This window comes from Oncorhynchus mykiss, chromosome 21 (assembly GCF_013265735.2).
Source record: "Oncorhynchus mykiss isolate Arlee chromosome 21, USDA_OmykA_1.1, whole genome shotgun sequence".
Classification (NCBI taxonomy): Eukaryota; Metazoa; Chordata; class Actinopteri; order Salmoniformes; family Salmonidae; genus Oncorhynchus; species Oncorhynchus mykiss.
In genome coordinates, this window is record NC_048585.1 from 45,173,364 (window position 1) to 45,194,984 (window position 21,621).

Genomic DNA, 21,621 nt, shown 5'->3' on the forward strand with positions numbered 1-21,621 from the left:
TATCTCATGATTGGTAATACAGGAAATTCCCACGACAGGTGGTTTGTGGTTTTCTCACCTCTTTGGAGAACCCTGGTTCAAAATATTAGACTATTTTGTTTTTCACCTCTCTGGAGAAACCTGGGTAAAAAATAGTAGGCTATTTGTTTTCTCACCTGTCTGGACAGCCCTGGGTCAAAATAGTAGGCTATTTGTTTTCTCACCTGTCTGGACAGCCCTGGGTCAAAATAGTAGGCTATTTGTTTTCTCACCTGTCTGGACAGCCCTGGGTCAAAAAAGTAGGCTATTTGTTTTCTCACCTGTCTGGACAGCCCTGGGTCAAAATAGTAGGCTATTTGTTTTCTCACTTGTCTGGACAGCCCTGGGTCAAAATAGTAGTCTATTTGTTTTCTCACCTGTCTGGACAGCCCTGGGTCAAAATAGTAGGTTATTTGTTTTCTCACCTGTCTGGACAGCCCTGGGTCAAAAAAGTAGGCTATTTGTTTTCTCACCTGTCTGGACAGCCCTGGGTCAAAATAGTAGGCTATTTGTTTTCTCACCTGTCTGGACAGCCCTGGGTCAAAATAGTAGGCTATTTGTTTTCTCACCTGTCTGGACAGCCCTGGGTCAAAATAGTAGGCTATTTGTTTTTTTCACCCTTACTTTAGTTACACTCTATTACATTTTTCTCCATTGTAGAAGACAAGCAAAACCAAATGTACCTATAGTATTTGAAGGAAAACTATTATTATTTTGAACAGACCAATCAACAGTTACTGTACTCCAGGAGGGCTTCTATACATTGAACATGTCTTGTCTAGCTGTTAAGAGCATTGGGACAGTAACTGAAAGGTTGCTGCTTCGAATCCCCTCACCGAGGATGTGCCCTTGCGCAAGGCCCTTAACCCTACTCAATCCGGTAAGTTGCTCTGGATAAGAGCATCTTCTAAATTACTAACATGTAAATGTATAAGGGTGACCAGGGGTAGAACAGTGGAAGTGTATCTTGGATAAACACCTACAGAATTAAACAAGTCATGTCAGTCTCATTCTTTGTATGTCAGTCTCATTGCCTATCATTCACAGAAACATGCATTAACTTTAGTGTAACACCTGTGAGTGCATCACTGATTGGACTCACCAGCCTAATATAACCAATACACATGACACGCTTTATCCACTCTGTATCACTCTACTCCATGATTGTCGAAAACTTCAACAAGCATTTTTCAACGGCTGGCCATGCCTTCCGCCTGGCTACTCCAACCTCGGCCAACAGCTCCACTCCCCCCGCAGCTACTCGCCCAAGCCTCTCCAGGTTCTCCTTTACCCAAATCCAGATAGCAGATGTTCTGAAAGAGCTGCAAAACCAAGACCCGTACAAATCAGCTGGGCTTGACAATCTGGACCCTCTATTTCTGAAACTATCGCCATTGTGGCAACCCCTATTACCAGCCTGTTCAACCTCTCTTTCATATTGTCTGAGATCCCCAAGGATTGGAAAGCTGCCACAGTCATCCCCCTCTTCAAAGGGGGAGACACCCTGGACCCAAACTGTTACAGACCTATATCCATCCTGCCGTGCCTATCTAAGGTCTTCGAAAGCCAAGTCAACAAACAGGTCACTGACCATCTCGAATCCCACCGTACCTTCTCCGCTGTGCAATCTGGTTTCCGAGCCGGTCACGGGTGCACCTCAGCCACGCTTAAGGTACTAAACGATATCATAACCGCCATCGATAAAAGACAGTACTGTGCAGCCGTCTTCATCGACCTTGCCAAGGCTTTCGACTCTGTCAATCACCATATTCTTATCGGCAGACTCAGTAGCCTCGGTTTTTCTGATGACTGCCTTGCCTGGTTCAGTGTGTCAAATCGGAGGGCATGCTGTCCGGTCCTCTGGCAGTCTCTATGGGGGTGCTACAGGGTTCAATTCTCGGTCCGACTCTTTTCTCTGTATATATCAATGATGTTGCTCTTGCTGCGGGCGATTCCCTGATCCACCTCTACGCAGACGACACCATTCTATATACTTCCGGCCCGTCCTTGGACACTGTGCTATCTAACCTCGAAACGAGCTTCAATGCCATACAACACTCCTTCCGTGGCCTCCAACTGCTCTTAAACGCTAGTAAAACCAAATGCATGCTTTTCAACCGTTCGCTGCCTGCACCCGCACGCCTGACCAGCATCACCACCCTGGATGGTTCCGACCTTGAATATGTGGAAATCTATAAGTACCTAGGTGTCTGGCAAGACTGTAAACTCTCCTTCCAGACTCATATCAAACATCTCCAATCGAAAATCAAATCTAGAGTCGGCTTTCTATTCCGCAACAAAGCCTCCTTCACTCACGCCGCCAAACTTACCCTAGTAAAACTGACTATCCTACCGATCCTCGACTTCGGCGATGTCATCTACAAAATTGCTTCCAACACTCAACTCAGCAAACTGGATGCAGTTATTCACAGTGCCATCCGTTTTGTCACTAAAGCACCTTATACCACCCACCACTGCGACCTGTATGCTCTAGTCGGCTGGCCCTCGCTACATATTCGTCGCCAGACCCACAGGCTCCAGGTCATCTACAAGTCCATGCTAGGTAAAGCTTCACCTTATCTCAGTTCACTGGTCACGATGGCAACACCCACCCATAACACGCGCTCCAGCAGGTGTATCTCACTGATCATCCCTAAAGCCAACACCTCATTTGGGCGCCTTTCGTTCCAGTTCTCTGCTGCCTGTGACTGGAACGAATTGCAAAAATCGCTGAAGTTGGAGACTTTTATCTCCCTCACCAACTTCAAACATCTGCTATCTGAGCAGCTAACCGATAGTTGCAGCTGTACATAGTCTATCGGTAAATAGCCCACCCATTTTTACCTACCTCATTCCCATACTGTTTTTATTTATTTACTTTTCTGCTCTTTTGCACACCAATATCTCTATCTGTACATGACCATCTGATCATTTATCACTCCAGTGTTAATCTGCAAAATTGTAATTATTCGCCTACCTACTCATGCCTTTTGCACACAATGTATATAGACTCTCCTTTTTTTCTATTGTGTTATTGACTTGTTAATTGTTTACTCCATGTGTAACTCTGTGTTGTCGGTTCACACTGCTATGCTTTATCTTGGCCAGGTCGCAGTTGCAAATGAGAACATGTTCTCAACTAGCCTACCTGGTTAAATAAAGGTAAAAAAAAATTTAAAAAAATCACGGTCTGGTTAGTGTGGTTCTCATAAGAGGCAATCTATCAGGAGGATCCTCCTCTATTGGTCTCCTTACAGAGAACCCTGCAGTAGTGTACTGTTCCTAGGCCGTCATTGAAAATAAGAATTTGTTCTTAACTGACTTGCCTGGTTAAATAAAGGTAAAATAAATATATATATATAGAATAGATGGTTCTGTATTACACATGACACACAGATGCTAAACTTGGAGAGTTCATTAGCTGTTATTTGTGGTTTGTAACTGATTTCAGAAAGCTAGTAAATTTATAAAAATCTGGTTTGCTGTGACTGCAAGCTGTCAGTAGAAACATGAACAACAATAACAAATGTGAAAACAACTGACTGACACCAGAATAGACATCCTGCTGAAAACCACAGAGACACAGAGAGCAGGTAGGAGGGTCCTGTGTGTACAAGGCCAACAGGCCAATTACAAAACTACACCCTCAAACAAATGAGTCATTGTCTTCATAATACAGTTCTCTACTGCCTGTTTCATTTTGAGTGATTGTTGCTCCTTGTTACTAAGCTACACTTTATTATAACTATGTTGAGGTTAGTAGTCATGATCCAGGGATGATGACTGTTTGGCCTGTTTGGTGGCTGCTATTTAAAGATGCTGGAAATGATTTCTAACATGTTATATATGTGTAATAAGCATTTAATAACTATATTACCTTGTTATAGATTCTTCATAGCCGCATATAGTATTTTCTGGAATTTAATTGACTGCAAATTTCAGCTAGACACATGAACTATCACAGAAAAGCACGCTGGTAATGATACTTCATCAAATTCGTGGACATTTTGAGCCCTTCTACAAGTTGCTGCCAACTCTACTGTTGAGACAGTTATGGGGACTTCCACGTTCACTTCTGCTCCCTGTTGAAAAATAAACGGATTGCAGTTCTGCAAGGTGCACTTATACATATTCACATTTTGTCCATGGTTTGTGAAAACTTCTGTTACAAAGTGAACATTGTCATATTTGAAATCAGTCTCTTAACCATATCAATTCTGTTCAGGGTATATTTAGCTAAGAAGTACATTTTTAGTTCAGTCTTTTGTTATGGAGAGAGAGAGAGTTGGGCTCTAAGTGACATGGATGTTGGTGGTTTTGAGGGTGTGTGAAAAGAGAGTGTGGTGAGGACTGACGGTCATTGCTGGGGGTTAGAGTTGAGTTTACGTGAGTGGATAATCTATTCAGGGCAGTCAGAACACCACAGAGATCTGAGATACAGGATACAGCTAAAATAAGACAGTTTGAGAGGCTCAAACACCAGAAATAGATACATATTTACAGTTATTTTGCAACCAACCTTCTTTTTTTACCTGAGCAAAGGCTTGATATGGTTGTTGCACACTGAATCTGTGGGTGAAAGTGTGACATTTAAGGACAGAGAAAATATGAATGAAAATCAAACAATTCCTCTCTATGAAAGTAGTTGAATGTTTTATTTGATCAAAATGGAACAACAGTATCAATGGAAGTAATTGTAACTTACAATGAAAAAGCCACAATCAAACATACAGTGTAGAAAACACAGAATCAATGCAAGTTATTAAAGAGGACAAGTTGACATTGTTTGTTTTTTGTTTTGGCGTCTCACATCAGAGTACACAGTGTCTGTCTCCATGGCGCTCCTCTGTCTCCCGGACTTTGGTTTCTTGTGGACGACGTTCAGAGCGGCGTAATGGAGTGTAACAGGCTCTTGATCCTGAGAGGAATAACAAAAATGTAAATCCAAATATTTGGTATTATACTAAATATTGCGGTATAGTGAAACAATCCTTGAATAAAATTAATATTTTCATATATTGATTGAAGGAAAAATACATTGATTCAGCAACAACTAAACAAGTGTTAGATCAGGTTACCTGGTTATCATGACTGGGGACTGCAGGAGTACTTGCATGACGGTGGGTTCCTTTTAATCAAACACATTAATCAATATAATCATCATCCTCCTACAATGAAGGGACTTTATGACCAATTTTGACCAAATCATGTCAACTAATGTAACTGTACCAACAATTGAGAAGCATACTGGATCTTGCACAATATTGTCGCTTACCTATGCACTTGCTCATCTTGTACAAAACACAAGTAAGGACAATGATGAGGAGGACACACAGACCCAACACTACGCCAAGGCAATACATGAACAGAAGATGGTCCTCCTTACAACCATCTGTGAAATGTCAAATAGGGATGGAGACACTGAGACACTGAGGGATAAAGCTATGACAATGTTAGAGGCACCAACAAGACTCGGCCTGATCTGAATCATATTTTATTCTCTCATATACAAAGATATCTGAATAATATAGAAAAACAAAAGTATCCAAAATTTGATTATGTAGATTATTATAAAACAGAATGTCAGACGTATCACCTACCTTGAAAGTCCAGCATGGTCCCGTTGCCAAACAGCATCTTCCCACATGAGGCCACAGCACAGTAGTAAGTCCCAGCATCAGAGAGGCTGAGGTTCCTCTTGGGGAGGTTGTAGACACATCTCTGTGTAGGAGACCCAGCCTCAGGGCTCTTCTCACACTGATCACTCCTGTCTCCATGGGTGTAAATGATTCCTGGATGTGATTCTCCTGAGCCATGTCTGAACCAATAGACACTGTGTCCTCCTGCACAGGTCTCAGTGTGTATTGTACAGTTCAGAGCCACAGAGCCTCCTGGCTGGACTGACTCAGACACAGGCTGCTGGAGCACAGACATGATGTTGGACTCTGAGTCTGAAGAGAGTGAGTAACTAAAGTAAAACTAAGATGTTGATGAAAAACTTGAAAAGCCATGTATTCATCAGGAGCATTTGATGAAGCAGCTGTACAAACATACCAACATACAGGGACACACATTTTGAAATTAAAGAAGCAAATGTTTAGTTTACCTTTGACAATTAAAACAGTTCCCTCTCCATATGTGAGCTCATAGATGACTGTAGTGGAACAAAAGTACGTAGCTGAGTCCCCTGGCTCTGTCTTGGATATGGTCAAGTTACAGCTGTAGTCTCCTCTCCTCACACCCAAACGTTTGGTCTCAGTAAAGTCCTTGATAAAGTTGATGGAATAATAATGGCCACCATAAAAAGAGGACGTCATGTGGAGGGGTTTCTGTCCAAAACTCTGCTTGAACCAATGAAACCTGTTCACCGACACATCAGGACAAAAGCAAGTGAGAGTCACAGTGCCTCCCGGCTCAGTAACCATCACAGGGGTCGGTTGGATTACGTTTGGTTTGGTAAAAGCACAAACTGTCAAAGCAAACAAACAAAATTGATCAAAGACAAAGACATGGATAAACCATTTCTACCCATTACAGACAGAACATCCACTTCACTCATATTCAAACGACATACTACAAATGATTAAATAAGGAACTAAATTCAAATGTCTTACTCTTACCCAAGTTGATGTAAAATATAAATACTTCTCTATTCATCATTGTAACATTAGTCCCTTCTGCACTGTATAGTGTGTGTGTCTGACAGTGGGACACTTTATATGCACCTAATATAAGACGGCACTTTACATGTACCTTTCATGCAGTAGGAGGGAACACTGAAACTAGAGATTTTATTGGCCAACTACAATCTTAGTGTGTCCTCTGGCTTACCATAGTCTGAGCTTCCTGGGAGTTACTTTTTAAGAAGACATTACAAAGTAACTCAGAGTTACTGGATCAACCAGTCGAATATTTGCTTGATACAACTGTTTGTTTTTTGAGAGAAATGAAACATTTACTGAAATTATTTCTCTTTTGATGTTTGGACAGAAAACATTTAGAAACGAAACATGACAATTTGAACAATAAGCCACGGGAGTTTTTTGAGCGAGAATAAAGACTATTTTCGAGTAGTAAAACATGTATAAAAGCAACCGATACCATTAATAAGAAGGGGCTAGAAGAGTCTTGTATGGTGAGCTACCGAGTGGCAAGGACAGGCAAGCCCCATACTATTGTGGAGGACTTAATTCTTCCTGCTGCCACATATATGGCTGGGACAATGCTGGGGGAAAAAGGCAAAAAAAACTATACAGACAATGATTTCATCAAACAACACTGTTTCACGACACAGTGACATGGCAGGAGATGTTTTGAAACAATTACTGCTTTGCATACAAGCCAGTGAATTCTATGCGTTACAGCTGGATGAGTCAACAGACGTGGCGGGCCTGGCACAGCTCCTGGTATATGTCCATTACGTTTATGGGGGGTGTGAACTGACACTGCACTTCTTACAAAGAGAGCATCTATTGTAAATCGTATACATATATATCTATGCGGTATATGGAGTCAAAGAGATTCTCATGGTCTGTGAGAACCAGGTCTCTCCTGAAAAATCCATTTGTATGTCATCTAGACTAAACATAGCTAAATAAATGTTCAAATAAAAGGCTCTGCTACTCCTTTTAATGACATTGTATATGTGGTCGCAGAGATTTACTGTAGACAGAGAATAGAGATGTACAGAATGTAAAAATTTACAGTTTATTATGTTAAAAACACATAGTAATAGAGCAAAAATGGGATTCTCTATCATATGATTTCTTACAATAAAAAGCTGTAAAAAGTTATGGCTATTTAAGGCGTTACAGGATCTTTATATACATCTAGCATACAGACAATGTTAAAACAACAGTTTATTTGTTACATTGAAAATTCCATAGTAATTGTTGGTACTAAAAGCAGTTTTATTATGCTACAAATTGTAAAACGTATTTTTGTAGTCTGTGACAGTGGGGATATCTTTCACTGCTGCTGAAGGTATCTGACATCAGAGTACACTGCATCCTCTCTGCTGGTCTTCTTTCTCGCTGTTCTAGAGGAGGACTTCTTCTTGGGGGTGAAACTGACAGCTGCGTAGTTCAGCACGTCACTGTCTTGATTCTGAGGGGGGTGGAGCCATGAGAAAATACATTATGATGACAGCATGATCTACTATATAATGTTTCTATTCTCCTGTGGAAGAAAACACTCAACAAAAGACATGACTGTTCAGACCGTACACCCACTACAATGACCTGACAGTCAGTGGAACAGTGGCAGACAGAAGTTTCATGGAAAAATGAACAACAATCACAAAGATTAGAAGGCTTTATCTAGTACAGTGACTGTACAGTTACTTATTACTTCCAAGAAAGCTTAATAACACAAAATGCATAAATAAGCTGAATACTAGCTGTAAGGAAAGTGAAATGGCTGGTTTCTTATAAAAACTGAAAAAATACTATATTTATAAATGTTGACAAATTTACCTGATTGCCCTGGGACGTTGGGACATCAGTCCTTCCTTCAAAGAGACTGAAATAGAGGAATGCCAGCTATTATTTTGTATGACAATCCCATCTCTTTTTAACCCCATGTAGATAATTAACAATGCTTATATGGATGGACATTTACAGAATGTACATTGCATAGAGATGCATGAAACTTTAGATACATCAGTTGTAACATCACATGCATTGGATACATTAGATATAAAGTAATACCTCTGCTATCTCTGTTCTGAGACTTGCACAGCGCCCAGACAAGTAGAAGGGTCACTATCCCCAGAACGATGATGGAGATGATCAAGGCCAGAACAGTAGGACTCGGATCAAATGGATAATTATTTTCACTTTTCACCTTTATTTAACCAGGTAGGCTAGTTGAGAACAAGTTCTCATGTACAATTGCGACCTGGCCAAGATAAAGCAAAGCAGTTCGACACATACAACGACACAGAGTTACACATGGAGTAAAACAAACATACAGTCAATAATACAGTAGAAACAAGTCTATATACGATGTGAGCAAGTGAGGAGAGATAAGGGAGGTAAAGGCAAAAAAGGGCATGGTGGCGAAGTAAATACAATACAGCAAGTAAAACACTGGAATGGTAGATTTGCAGTGGGAAAATGTGCAAAGTAGAAATAAAAATTATGGGATGCAAAGGAGCAAAGTAAATAAATAAATAAAATAAAATAAATACAGTAGGGAAAGAGGTAGTTGTTTGGGCTAAATTATAGGTGGGCTATGTACAGGTGCTCTGACAGCTGGTGCTTAAAGCTAGTGAGGGAGATAAGTGTTTCCAGTTTCAGAGATTTTTGTAGTTCGTTCCAGTCATTGGCAGCAGAGAACTGGAAGGAGAGGCGGTCAAAGAAAGAATTGGTTTTGGGGGTGACCAGAGATATATAAATGCTGGAGCGCGTGCTACAGGTGGGTGATGCTATGGTGACCAGCGAGCTGAGATAAAGGGGACTTAACCTAGCAGAGCCTTGTAGATGACATGGAGCCAGTGGGTTTGGTGACGAGTATGAAGCGAGGCCCAGCCAACAAGGGCGTACAGGTCGCAATGGTGGGTAGTATATGGGGCTTTGGTGACAAAACGGATGTCACTGTGATAGACTGCATCCAATTTGTTGAGTAGGGTATTGGAGGCTATTTTGTAAATGACATTGCCGAAGTCGAGGATTGGTAGGATCGTCAGTTTTACAAGGGTATGTTTGGCAGCATGAGTGAAGGATGCTTTGTTGCGAAATAGGAAGCCAATTCTAGATTTAACTTTGGATTGGAGATGTTTGATGTGGGTCTGGAAGGAGAGTTTACAGTCTAACCAGACACCTAGGTATTTGTAGTTGTCCACGTATTCTAAGAATCATGCTCTGAAACTGTGGAAAGGGTATCAGTGAATTCATATCGTATCATCATCAAACAGTAAAATATGGAATCAAAAGCTAAAGGTGATATTGTATAGCTTTTTGAGACAAATGAATGAGATCATTTGGAAGTAGGCCATTTGCACGAATATACAGTAATGTTGGGGATATTTACATATTAAATGGGATTTACCTTGAATGTCCAGGATGGTCCCGTTGCCAAAGAGTATCTCCCCACATGGGGCCACAGCACAGTAGTAAGTCCCAGCATCAGAGAGGCTGAGGTTCCTCTTGGGGAGGTTGTAGACACAGCTCTGTGTAGGAGACCCAGCCTCAGGGCTCTTCTCACACTGATCACTCCTGTCTCCATGGGTGTAGAATCCTGGAAGGGATTCTCCTGAGCCATGTCTGAACCAATAGACAGTGTGGTCTCCCACACAAGCCTCAGTGTGTATTGTACAGTTCAGAGTCACAGAGTCTCCTGGACTGACTCAGACACAGGCTGCTGGAGCACAGTCATGTTTCTGGACCCTGAATCTGACAAGAAGATCAATAAACCTATTGAATCCCTAGAATATTACTGTAGACTGTGTTCAAACTCAACGTTTTCCAAATAAAAATCTAATCTGATTAAGATATTAACTCATATTTTCACAATATATCTGGTAATATACCTTTTACTAAGATAATGCGTCTCCAGCTTCTACATCTATTAAATGCTTTATTCATCTTATTACAAGCAAGTCCATTTAAAATGAGTTTGGCAGAGAAGTAATGCACTTAATTCAAGTAGCTACAGTAATTATGTGTTACAGTAATACAGATAATAATGTTAATAAAGGGAGAGTTGATAAAAAGAGAATTCATTTGACTGTTTCATTCATCCAGTTCTACTGTCTGATCCCAGCATACACCACTGTCTCCATGTGACCTCTCTGTCTTCCAGACCTGTTCTTCTTGTTGCTCAGATTCAGAGCTACGTAATGGAGACTGTCTCCATCTTGGTTCTGTGAGAAACAATTATAAAAGTGGGAGGGGGAAATAATAACGTGTTATTATTTAACATAAACATTTCCATACATATTTTTATGGTAATACAAAACGTAAGGAATTCTACTTACCCCTGAATCTGTAGAAGAGACTGCTGGACATGGTGTCAGAGAGACGGATCCTGAAAAGAAACACCTCAAAGATAAAGATGCAACTCATTCTTCCCATGCAGATACATCTGTAGACGGTAATGTTAAAGAAGAGCAACTTCTAAAAGGTTGTCACTTACCTCTGCACTGCAAACACTTTCTCTGGTTCATCCTGTACATGATGCAAGCAAGGACAATGATCAGGATTAACGAGAAAGTCAATTCTACACCCAAGCAGTACATCAAGAGAAGAGGGTCTGTCCTATGGCCTGTGGAGATTCAAACATTGATAGAGGACACTCAGAAGAGCAAGTAAATATATATTCTATACAGTAGATTTGAAAAATATATAAAAAGATGCAAGCCATATCACCTACCTTGAATGTCCAGCTTGGTCCCGTTCCCAAACAGTATCTCCCCACATGAGGCCACAGCACAGTAGTAAGTCCCAGCATCAGAGAGGCTGAGGTTCCTCTTGGGGAGGTTGTAGACAGAGCTCTGTGTAGGAGACACAGCCTTAAAACCTCTCTGGGATATGTGGGACGGTAGCGTCCCACCTCGCCAACAGCCAGTGAAATTGCATGGCGCCAAATTCAAAATAACAGAAATCCCATTATTAAAATTCATCAAAACATACAAATATTTTACACCATTTTAAAGACAAACTTCTTGTAAATCCAGCCACGGTGTCCAAATTGAAATAGGCTTTACGGCAAAAGCACACCAAACAATTATGTTAGGTCAACACCTAGTCACAGAAAACCATACAGCCATTTTCCAGCCAAGGAGAGGGCTTACAAAAATCAGAAATAGTGATTAACTTTTGGTGACTGGGGGGCAGTATTAGGTAGCTTGGATGAATAAGGTGCCCAGAGTAAACCTCCTGCTACTCAGCCATAAAAGCTAGAATATGCATACATATATTAATAGTATTGGATAGAAAACACTCTGACGGTTCTAAAACTGCAGGCGAAAACCAGAGAAAAAATTCCAACCATGAAGTGGGAAATCTGAGGTTTGTAGTTTTTCAACTCAGCCCCCATTGAAGACACAGTGGGATATTGGTTATGTTGCACTTCTCAAGGCTTCCACTAGATGTCAACTGTCTTTAGAAACCCTGTTTGAGGCTTCTACTGTTAAGGAGGGACTCATAAGGCCTGTTTGAGTCAGTGGTGCCACGAGCTGTTCACGCGCATTCACATGAGAGGTAGCTCGTGTTCCATTGCTTTTCTACAGACAAAAGAATTCTCTGGTTGGAACCTTATTGAAGATTTATGTTAAAAACATCCTAAAGACTTATTCTATACATCGTTTGACATGTTTCTACGGACTGTAACGGAACTTTTTTACATTTTGTCTGCTACTAGTGAACGCGCTTTGTGAGTTTTGATTTGTTTACTAAACGTGCAAACTACTGAACTACTGAACATAACACGCCAATGTAAAATGAGATTTTTGGATATAAATATGCACTTTACCGAACAAAACATACATGTATTGTGTAACAATACAAAGTAGAATCTCAATTCAACGGCTCAGACACAAGAGGCATGTGGCATGTGGCAGGGTCTACAGTCAATCACGGACTACAGGAAGAAATCCAGCCCAGTCACGGACCAGGATGTCCTGCTCCCAGGCAGACTAAATAACTTTTTTGCCCGCTTTGAGGACAATACAGTGCCACTGACACGGCCTGCAACGAAAACATGCGGTCTCTCCTTCACTGCAGCCGAGGTGAGTAAGACATTTAAACGTGTTAACCCTCGCAAGGCTGCAGGCCCAGACGGCATCCCCAGCCGCACCCTCAGAGCATGCGCAGACCAGCTGGCCGGTGTGTTTACGGACATATTCAATCAATCCCTATACCAGTCTGCTGTTCCCATATGCTTCAAGAGGGCCACCATTGTTCCTGTTCCCAAGAAAGCTAAGGTAACTGAGCTAAACGACTACCGCCCCGTAGCACTCACTTCCGTCATCATGAAGTGCTTTGAGAGACTAGTCAAGGACCATATCACCTCCACCCTACCTGACACTCTAGACCCACTCCAATTTGCTTACCGCCCAAATAGGTCCACAGACGATGCAATCTCAACCACACTGCACACCGCCCTAACCCATCTGGACAAGAGGAATACCTTTGTGAGAATGGTGTTCATTGACTACAGCTCGGCATTCAACACCATAGTACCTTCCAAGCTCGTCATCAAGCTCGAGACCCTGGGTCTCGACCCCGCCCTGTGCAACTGGGTACTGGACTTCCTGACGGGCCGCCCCCAGGTGGTGAGGGTAGGCAACAACATCTCCTCCCCGCTGATCCTCAACACTGGGGCCCCACAAGGGTGCGTTCTGAGCCCTCTCCTGTACTCCCTGTTCACCCACGACTGCATGGCCACGCACGCCTCCAACTCAATCATCAAGTTTGCGGACGACACAACAGTGGTAGGCTTGATTACCAACAACGACGAGACGGCCTACAGGGAGGAGGTGAGGGCCCTCGGAGTGTGGTGTCAGGAAAATAACCTCACACTCAACGTCAACAAAACTAAGGAGATGATTGTGGACTTCAGGAAACAGCAGAGGGAACACCCCCCTATCCACATCGATGGAACAGTAGTGGAGAGGGTAGCAAGTTTTAAGTTCCTCGGCATACACATCACAGACAAACTGAATTGGTCCACTCACACAGACAGCATTGTGAAGAAGGCGCAGCAGCGCCTCTTCAACCTCAGGAGGCTGAAGAAATTTGGCTTGTCACCAAAAGCACTCACAAACTTCTACAGATGCACAATCGAGAGCATCCTGGCGGGCTGTATCACCGCCTGGTACGGCAACTGCTCCGCCCTCAACCGTAAGGCTCTCCAGAGGGTAGTGAGGTCTGCACAACGCATCACCGGGGGCAAACTACCTGCCCTCCAGGACACCTACACCACCCGATGTCACAGGAAGGCCATAAAGATCATCAAGGACATCAACCACCCGAGCCACTGCCTGTTCACCCCGCTATCATCCAGAAGGCGAGGTCAGTACAGGTGCATCAAAGCTGGGACCGAGAGACTGAAAAACAGCTTCTATCTCAAGGCCATCAGACTGTTAAACAACCACCACTAACATTGAGTGGCTGCTGCCAACACACTGACACTGACTCAACTCCAGCCACTTTAATAATGGGAATTGATGGGAAATGATGTAAATATATCACTAGCCACTTTAAACAATGCTACCTTATATAATGTTACTTACCCTACATTATTCATCTCATATGCATACGTATATACTGTACTCTATATCATCGACTGTATCTTGCCTATGCTGCTCTGTACCATCACTCATTCATATATCCTTATGTACATATTCTTTATCCCCTTACACTGTGTACAAGACAGTAGTTTTGGAATTGTTAGTTAGATTACTTGTTGGTTATTACTGCATTGTCGGAACTAGAAGCACAAGCATTTCGCTACACTCGCATTAACATCTGCTAACCATGTGTATGTGACAAATAAAATTTGATTTGATTTGATTTGATAACATGAAGTCCTATGAGTGTCATCTGATGAAGATCATCAAAGGTTAGTGATGAATTTGATCAATATTTCTGCTTTTTGTGACTCCACTCTTTGGCTGGAAAAATGGCTGTGTTTTTCTGTGAATTGGTGGTGACCTAACATAATCGTTTGTGGTGCTTTCGCTGTAAAGCCTTTTTGAAATCAGACACTGTGGCTGGATTAACGAGAATCTTATCTTTAAAATGGTGTAAAATGCTTGTATGCTTGAGGAATTTTTGTTATTTTGAATTCGGCGCCCTGCACTTTCACTGGCTGTTGGGTGGGACGCTACTGCCAACATCAGCGTGAGTTTTGGGTTGTGAATGGTATGAACTTTGAACTCTTATTCACTACAGAAGTGATATCTCCTAGCCGTTAAGTTAGCAACAGCAAATGCAAACGAGGGTTAGGAAGGAACAGACACAGTATCCCGTCTATCACCCAACGACGTTACTACAACGTATCCAATTGACAACCAGAGACATTCTTCAAAGGACTCGGTTGGGCAACATGGTCTTCCATCTACCACCAACCTACCGAAGCGCAGCTCAGAGTAAATATTTATTGCATTTTCCTTTTCCAAATGGGCGGTAATTTAGAATGCATAAGACTGTATTTACGATAGCACAGCTTCTCCCTGTGTCCCTCAGTCTTCCCGCGCTTTCACTCAAACCCAGCCCTTTTCCTTTGTGTAACAAGCTGTCATATCTGTTCCGCCCGCTAGTGACATTTTCCTTTATGACGTCATTTGTAATCAAGTTATGATTTAATTATGTGTATGTGTCATTCTGTGTGATTAGTTAGGTATTTAGTAAATAAATAATTAAACCCAATTTTGTATTGCTGATTCAACTTGTTAGCCAGGGTTCGTGCAGATAACCAAGAATGTACAACTTTCAGATGAGACTGAATTAAGATGACAATTAATTAACATTGACTGCTATTGATGTCATATATTACTAGGTCTTTAAGAGTTTATTCGGAAGATAACTGCTCTATAAATATTATTTTGTGGTGCCCGACTGTTGGGAAAATTATGATTAAATGACTGAACAAATCATTTTAAATGGAACTGTAAATAAGTCAAACTTATACTCTGTTTTATTATATCCGATTAACAATTTGAGTTCAGAAGAAGGGATTGTGAGACACGGACAAGGAGTAATTAAAGTTAATGAACACCATTCCAACTGGGAATAAAGGAATGGTCTGTGGATTAAGTAAACAGATAATGCAGTTAACCTATGGTTGAACCGACGAAACTGAGCTCTGGGGTTTTTAGATAACCTAGGAATGCACTCACTTCCTTTTCTGTTAATTAGAACTGTCAGCTAAGTGGTGATCGATAATTTTGGGGGGTCAAAAGTTAATTCAGTTATGTTGTGTGACCTGTGAGTGTGTTAGTAAGTTAGAATGAACTATTAACCTCACTTTGTCCCGGTCGAGAGGAGGGGATTCTGTTAAGCAATGAAATGACGTCATGTTATTGTATATAAACTGTTGCTCGTGGTAAAGTGGGAGCACGCTCCGAGAATAAATTCTGTTACCTATTATTGAAATGGCTGGTCTCCGTCTATTTTATGCAAACAAGAATCTTACAAATTCTCATAAAATATATTAAGGGTTTTCAATTAATGAAAACACATTGGCATAATTCAATTTCAGTAACACCGACTCTCTAGTTATTAGCATTTACATGATTAGCTCAATCAGGTGATATCAATTATGGAGAAATTATTTTATAGAATAGCATGTCATATCACTTAATCCGGCATAGCCAAAGACACGACAACACAGAGGAGGGGCCCATGGATCCCACTCCCTTACTCCCGGCCTCTTGCCTGGTGGCACCGGTAGTGTGGGAGCTGGACGCGGACATTGAGCAGGCGTTGCGTACAGAGCCCGCTCCCCTTCAGTGTCCGGCTGGGCGTATGTACGTTCCGTCTGCTGCCGTCATCCTGGTATCAGTCGGACGGTGCTCTGTCTTAGTGAGAAGTACTGGTGGCCCAATTTAGCTAAGGACGTGAGGGTTTATATTACCTCCTTCTCAGTGTGCGCTCAGTGCAAGGCTCCTAGACACCTGCCCAGAGGTAAGCTACAACCCTTACCCGTTCCACAACGGCCATGGTCGCACCTGTCAGTGGATTTCCTGACTGATATTCCTCCTTCACAGGAAAACACCACTATCCTGGTCGTTGTGGATTGTTTCTCTAAGTCCTGTCGTCTCCTCCCTCTGCCCGGTCTCCCTACGACCCAACAGACTACAGAGGCCTTGTTTACACATGTCTTCCGGCACTATGAGGTGCTTGAGGATATAGTGTCTGATCGAGGTCCACAGTTCACTTCAAGGGTCTGGAGGGCGTTCATGGAACATCTGGGGGTCTCGGTTAGCCTTACCTCAGGTTTTCACCCTGAGAGTAGCGGGCAGGTGGAGAGAGTAAACCAGGATGTGGGTATGTTTCTGAGGTCCTATTTCCAGGACCGGCCGGGGGAGTGGGCAGCGTTCGTGCCCTTGGCAGAGATGGCCTAGAACTCGTTCCACCACTCCTCCACAAACCTCCCCATTCTTCCAGTGTGTATTGGGGTATCAGCCTGTTCTGGCTCCTTAGCATCAGGGTTAGGGTTAGGGTCCTGCGGTGGACGACTGATAAAAGATACAAGTGTTATTCACAGAATAAACTGAAAATATTCTGTATTTAAAAATGTTGACAAATTTACCTGATTGCCCTTGGACGTTGGGACATCAGTCCTCCCTTCAAAGAGATTGAAATAGAGGAAGCTATTATAAGCTGTCATTTTGTATGACAATCCATTTCTTTTTAACCTCATGTAGTTAACCTCTCTAGGGTATGTGGGACGCTAGCGTCCCATCTGTCCAACATCCAGTGAGGTTGCAGAGCGCCAAATTCAACTACAGAAATGCTCATTATAAAAATTCAGAAAACAAAACATATTTTACATAGGTTTAAAGATTAACTTCTTGTTAAACCAACCACAGTGCTTTTCGGCGAAAGCATACCTAGCCCAGAACATAGCCCAGTTGACAAATTATTACAAACAGTAACCAGCCAAGCAGAAGCGTTACAAAACTCAGAAATAGAGACAAAATTAATCCCTTACCTTTGATGATCTTCATATGGTGGCAATCAGAAGACATTAATTTACTCAATAAACGTTCCTTTTGTTTGATGAAGTCTCTTTATATCCAAAAACCTCTGTTTTGTTAGCGCGTTTTCTTCAGTAATCCACAGGCTCAAACTCAGTCAAAACAATCAGACAAAAAATCCAAATTGTTTCCGTAATGTTCATAGAAACATGTCAAACGATGTTTATATTCAATCCTCAGGTTGTTTTTTAGCCTAAATGATCTATAATATTTCAACCGGACAATAACGTCCTCAATATAAAAGGTAAACAAGAAATGCACATGCGCCTGAAAAAACTCTGCGACACGACATGTTAGGGTCGACTCATTCAGACTGGTCTTACTCCCTCATTTAAAAGAATACAAGCCTGAAACGATTTCTAAAGACATCTAGTGGAAGGCATAGGAACTGCAAATGGACTGCAAATGGAGTCCTAAGTCAATAGATACTGTAATGGCATTGAATAGAAAACTATTGCTTCCTGAATGGCTTTTTTTCAGGTTTTCACCTGCTAAATCAGTTATGTTATACTCACAGACCAGTTATATGCATATCATATCTTCTGGGCCCGAGTAGCAGGCCGTTTAATATGGGCATGCTTTTCATCCAAAATGCTGCCCCCTACCCTAGAGATGTTAACCCCCCCGCAACAGCCAGTGAAAGTGCAGGGCGCCAAATTCAAAACAACAAAAATCTCATTAAATTCCTCAAGCATTCAAGTATTTTACACCATTTTAAAGATTAAGTTTAAGAAATTCCAGAGTGTTTTCTATCCAAATCTAGCTTTTACGGCGGAGTAGCAGGCAGCTTAATTTGGGCACGTTTTTCATCCAAGCTACCCAATACTGCCCCCTACCCCAAATAAGTGAATTAACAATGCATATATGTTGGGCATCAAACTGATCTTTACAGAATGTACATTGCATAGAGATGAAACTTTAGATACATCAGTTATATCATTAGATACAATGCATACATTAGATATAAAGTAATACCTCCGCTATCTCTGTTCTTGCACAGCGCCCAGACAAGTAGAAGGGTCACTATCCCCAGAACGATGTTGGAGACGACCAATGACAGAACAGTAGGACTCAGATCAAATGGAGGATGATGCTCTGGAACTGTGGAAAGGGTATCAGTGAATTCATATTATATTCATGAGCGCTTAGGAAGGTCATCAAACAGTAAGTAATCAAAAGCTGATGGTGATATTGAATAGCTTTATGAGACAAATGTATGGGATCATTTGGAGGTAGGCCATTTGCATGAATATACAGTATATTTTGGGGATACTTACATATTAATTGGGAATTACCTTGAATGTCCAGCTTGGTTCCGTTCCCAAACAGTCTCTCCCCACATGAGGCCACAGCACAGTAGTAAGTCCCAGCATCAGAGAGGCTGAGGTTCCTCTTGGAGAGGTTGTAGACACAGCTCTGTGTAGGAGACCCAGCCTCAGGGCTCTTCTCACACTGATCACTCCTGTCTCCATGGGTGGAAATGATTCCTGGATGGGATTCTCCTGAGCCATGTCTGAACCAATAGACACTGTGTTCTCCTGCACAGGTCTCAGTGTGTATTGTCTCCTGGCTGGACTGACTCAGACACAGGCTGCCGGACAACAGTATTACTATTCAACTCTTCACCTTTGAAATGAAATGTAACTGATTTATCGTAAAAATATATGTTTTTTTATATCATGTCACATATTATATTTCAGCATATCATTCATTATTCAGCGTATGACTTCAAGCTTTGTTCCCTTCTTACAAGTAATTGCATTACCTTTAAGCTTCAAGGTGGTTCCAGGTCCAACCTCTATGAAGTTTAAGTGCAAAACTCCACAGTAGTATATTCCAATGTCCTCTTGCTTTGTTGAAGACATATTTAGGTGAAATATCCCAACTTTTATCAATCCACCAAAACGGCCATTTATATAGTCACCAAAATAATGTGCATGTTTGGTAACGATCTCTGCCTTTGCCACACACTGCAGTTTATTGCCAGTGGTCATCTTGTACCACACCATGTGATCAACATTACTGGTTACATGGCATTCAACTGTCACGTTGTCCCCCAACTTTGCAGCTAGGAATGGAGCAGGCTGAGAAGTCTCAGATGATTTAGTCACATCTGAAACAAAATCAGGTATTTCCATTGAGACAATATACCAAACACATATTATTGGACCCAGATTGAAAGTAGACTTTCTTAGGAAATGTGTCACTTACATGAGTTGCAGAGAAGAAGAAAGACCAATGGCTCAACCATCTTGTCCTCACCCCTAGCTTTTCTGGATCAGGGGTGATTCGTAGTGTGCAACTTGTAAAAAGACATTGAATCACACATCTGTGGTCTGATTGGTTAGATCGAGGTGGGGTCTGATTGGTCTAATAAATGTGTTCAGCTGAACACCTGATTGGCTGTTCAGTTGGTCATATGTGGAACAGAAACAGTCCTTCTATGAAGATTGAATCAGTGTCACTTTGCGAGACTGGATACAAGAAAATACAACCTGAAAATATGATGTTTGGATCAGATGGTAACCCATGTTGTGAGTAAGGAAACTCAAACCTACTTAGGAACTTCCCAGTCTTCACTTTGACTTTACAGTTCAACTTCAGGATAAAAATTGTTGACAGTTTAACATATCTAAACGTCAACATATAACATGTGATGAAAATACACTTGGATGTAACAACAAACTAAATTAAATTAAATTAAATAAATAAATTAAGGAGTGATTTTTGATCACCAACATTTATTCAGTTAAGAGGTAATTTGCATATTTAAGACATTGGAGAAACAATGAAAGCCTACTCATCGAATATTCTAATACATGTTTCTTCTCCAGGTTACAAGTAGAGCTATTTCCTATTTTATTTAGCTATTATTTACATACTAAAAGCAGTTGTTTTACCAGTCATCACAATGCCTTCAAAGTTATCTCTATTGTAAATGGATGTGGTTTCCGTTCAATGTGGTGAGGTTCTTCCCATATCTCACTCCTGCTGAAGGTACCTGACCTCAGAGTACTCTGCATCCTCTCTGCTGGTCTGGGCACTCTCTCTTCTGGAGGAGGGGCTTTTCTTGGTGGTGAAACTCACAGCTGCATAGTTTACCACGTCACTGTCTTGGTTCTGTGTGAGAGAGGTGGAGCCATAACAAGACATTATACTGGTCACTTCTCCTAGATAAACCCTTTTGAGATGGAGGAAAAAGTGATACAACAAAGAGTTTACCTGATTGACTGATGGGGTTGGTGATCTATCAGTTGCATCTTCAAATTAAAAACAAGTAGATAAAAACTTGCTACATATACAAGCTATCTCGCTGAAACAATCAATATGGTTTGGACATCGTAAAAAATTATAGTCAATGAAAAATTCCACAACAGCAAGTATATTACTGTAACTAGTCATATGCTGGAAACATGCAAAACAGCAGCAAGGATATTAGTGTAACTACTCATATGCAGGCCTCTCTCATCTTTTTAAGTGGGAGAACTTGCACAATTGGTGGCTGACTAAATACTTTTTTGCCCCACTGTAGGAAGAACCTGTAATGTATGTTTAACAGTTATAAGATTAGTAAATTGACCTAGATGTTACTTACAAGCTTTCCAGATGAAAAGAAAGATGAAGAGTTGGTCCATCTGGCTTGTTCCTTCAAGTGATGATATTGACCTGTGTGAAATGCAGTCTCTCTACAGAAGAGAAAGGGAACTTGTGTTTGCTTTCATTGGTTGATCTCAGGTACCGTCTGATCTGGATGGTCAGATTTGATTGGCTGGCCAGTAGGTCATGAATGCAACAAACACTGTGTATTCATGTTGTTGTACAGCTTGAACATGTGTTGCACAACTTTATCACATTGCAGGTTTGAATATGACTATGTTCATTTTATTTTTGAAACT

At 41.5% G+C, this 21,621-nt stretch overlaps 1 protein-coding gene, 1 long non-coding RNA gene and 1 pseudogene across 2 annotated transcripts; all 3 read right to left on the minus strand.

Moving 5' to 3' along the window:
- Window positions 1-4,652: 4,652 nt before the first annotated feature.
- On the minus strand, window positions 4,653-6,720 carry LOC110518041. The gene is made up of 6 exons (XM_036957954.1): window positions 6,639-6,720; window positions 6,125-6,487; window positions 5,619-5,969; window positions 5,294-5,410; window positions 5,097-5,146; window positions 4,653-4,936 (listed from the first exon to the last, which is right to left on the minus strand). Exons 1-6 carry the CDS (start codon window positions 6,676-6,678, stop codon window positions 4,781-4,783), a joined length of 1,077 nt encoding a protein of 358 aa, XP_036813849.1. The 5' UTR covers window positions 6,679-6,720; the 3' UTR covers window positions 4,653-4,780.
- A 1,081-nt stretch (window positions 6,721-7,801) lies between these two features.
- LOC118942806 lies at window positions 7,802-19,976 on the minus strand (annotated as a pseudogene).
- A 473-nt stretch (window positions 19,977-20,449) lies between these two features.
- Window positions 20,450-21,406, minus strand: LOC110500554. The gene is made up of 3 exons (XR_002470129.2): window positions 21,321-21,406; window positions 20,948-20,985; window positions 20,450-20,845 (listed from the first exon to the last, which is right to left on the minus strand). It is a non-coding gene; the product is annotated as an uncharacterized LOC110500554 (long non-coding RNA).
- Window positions 21,407-21,621: the final 215 nt, after the last annotated feature.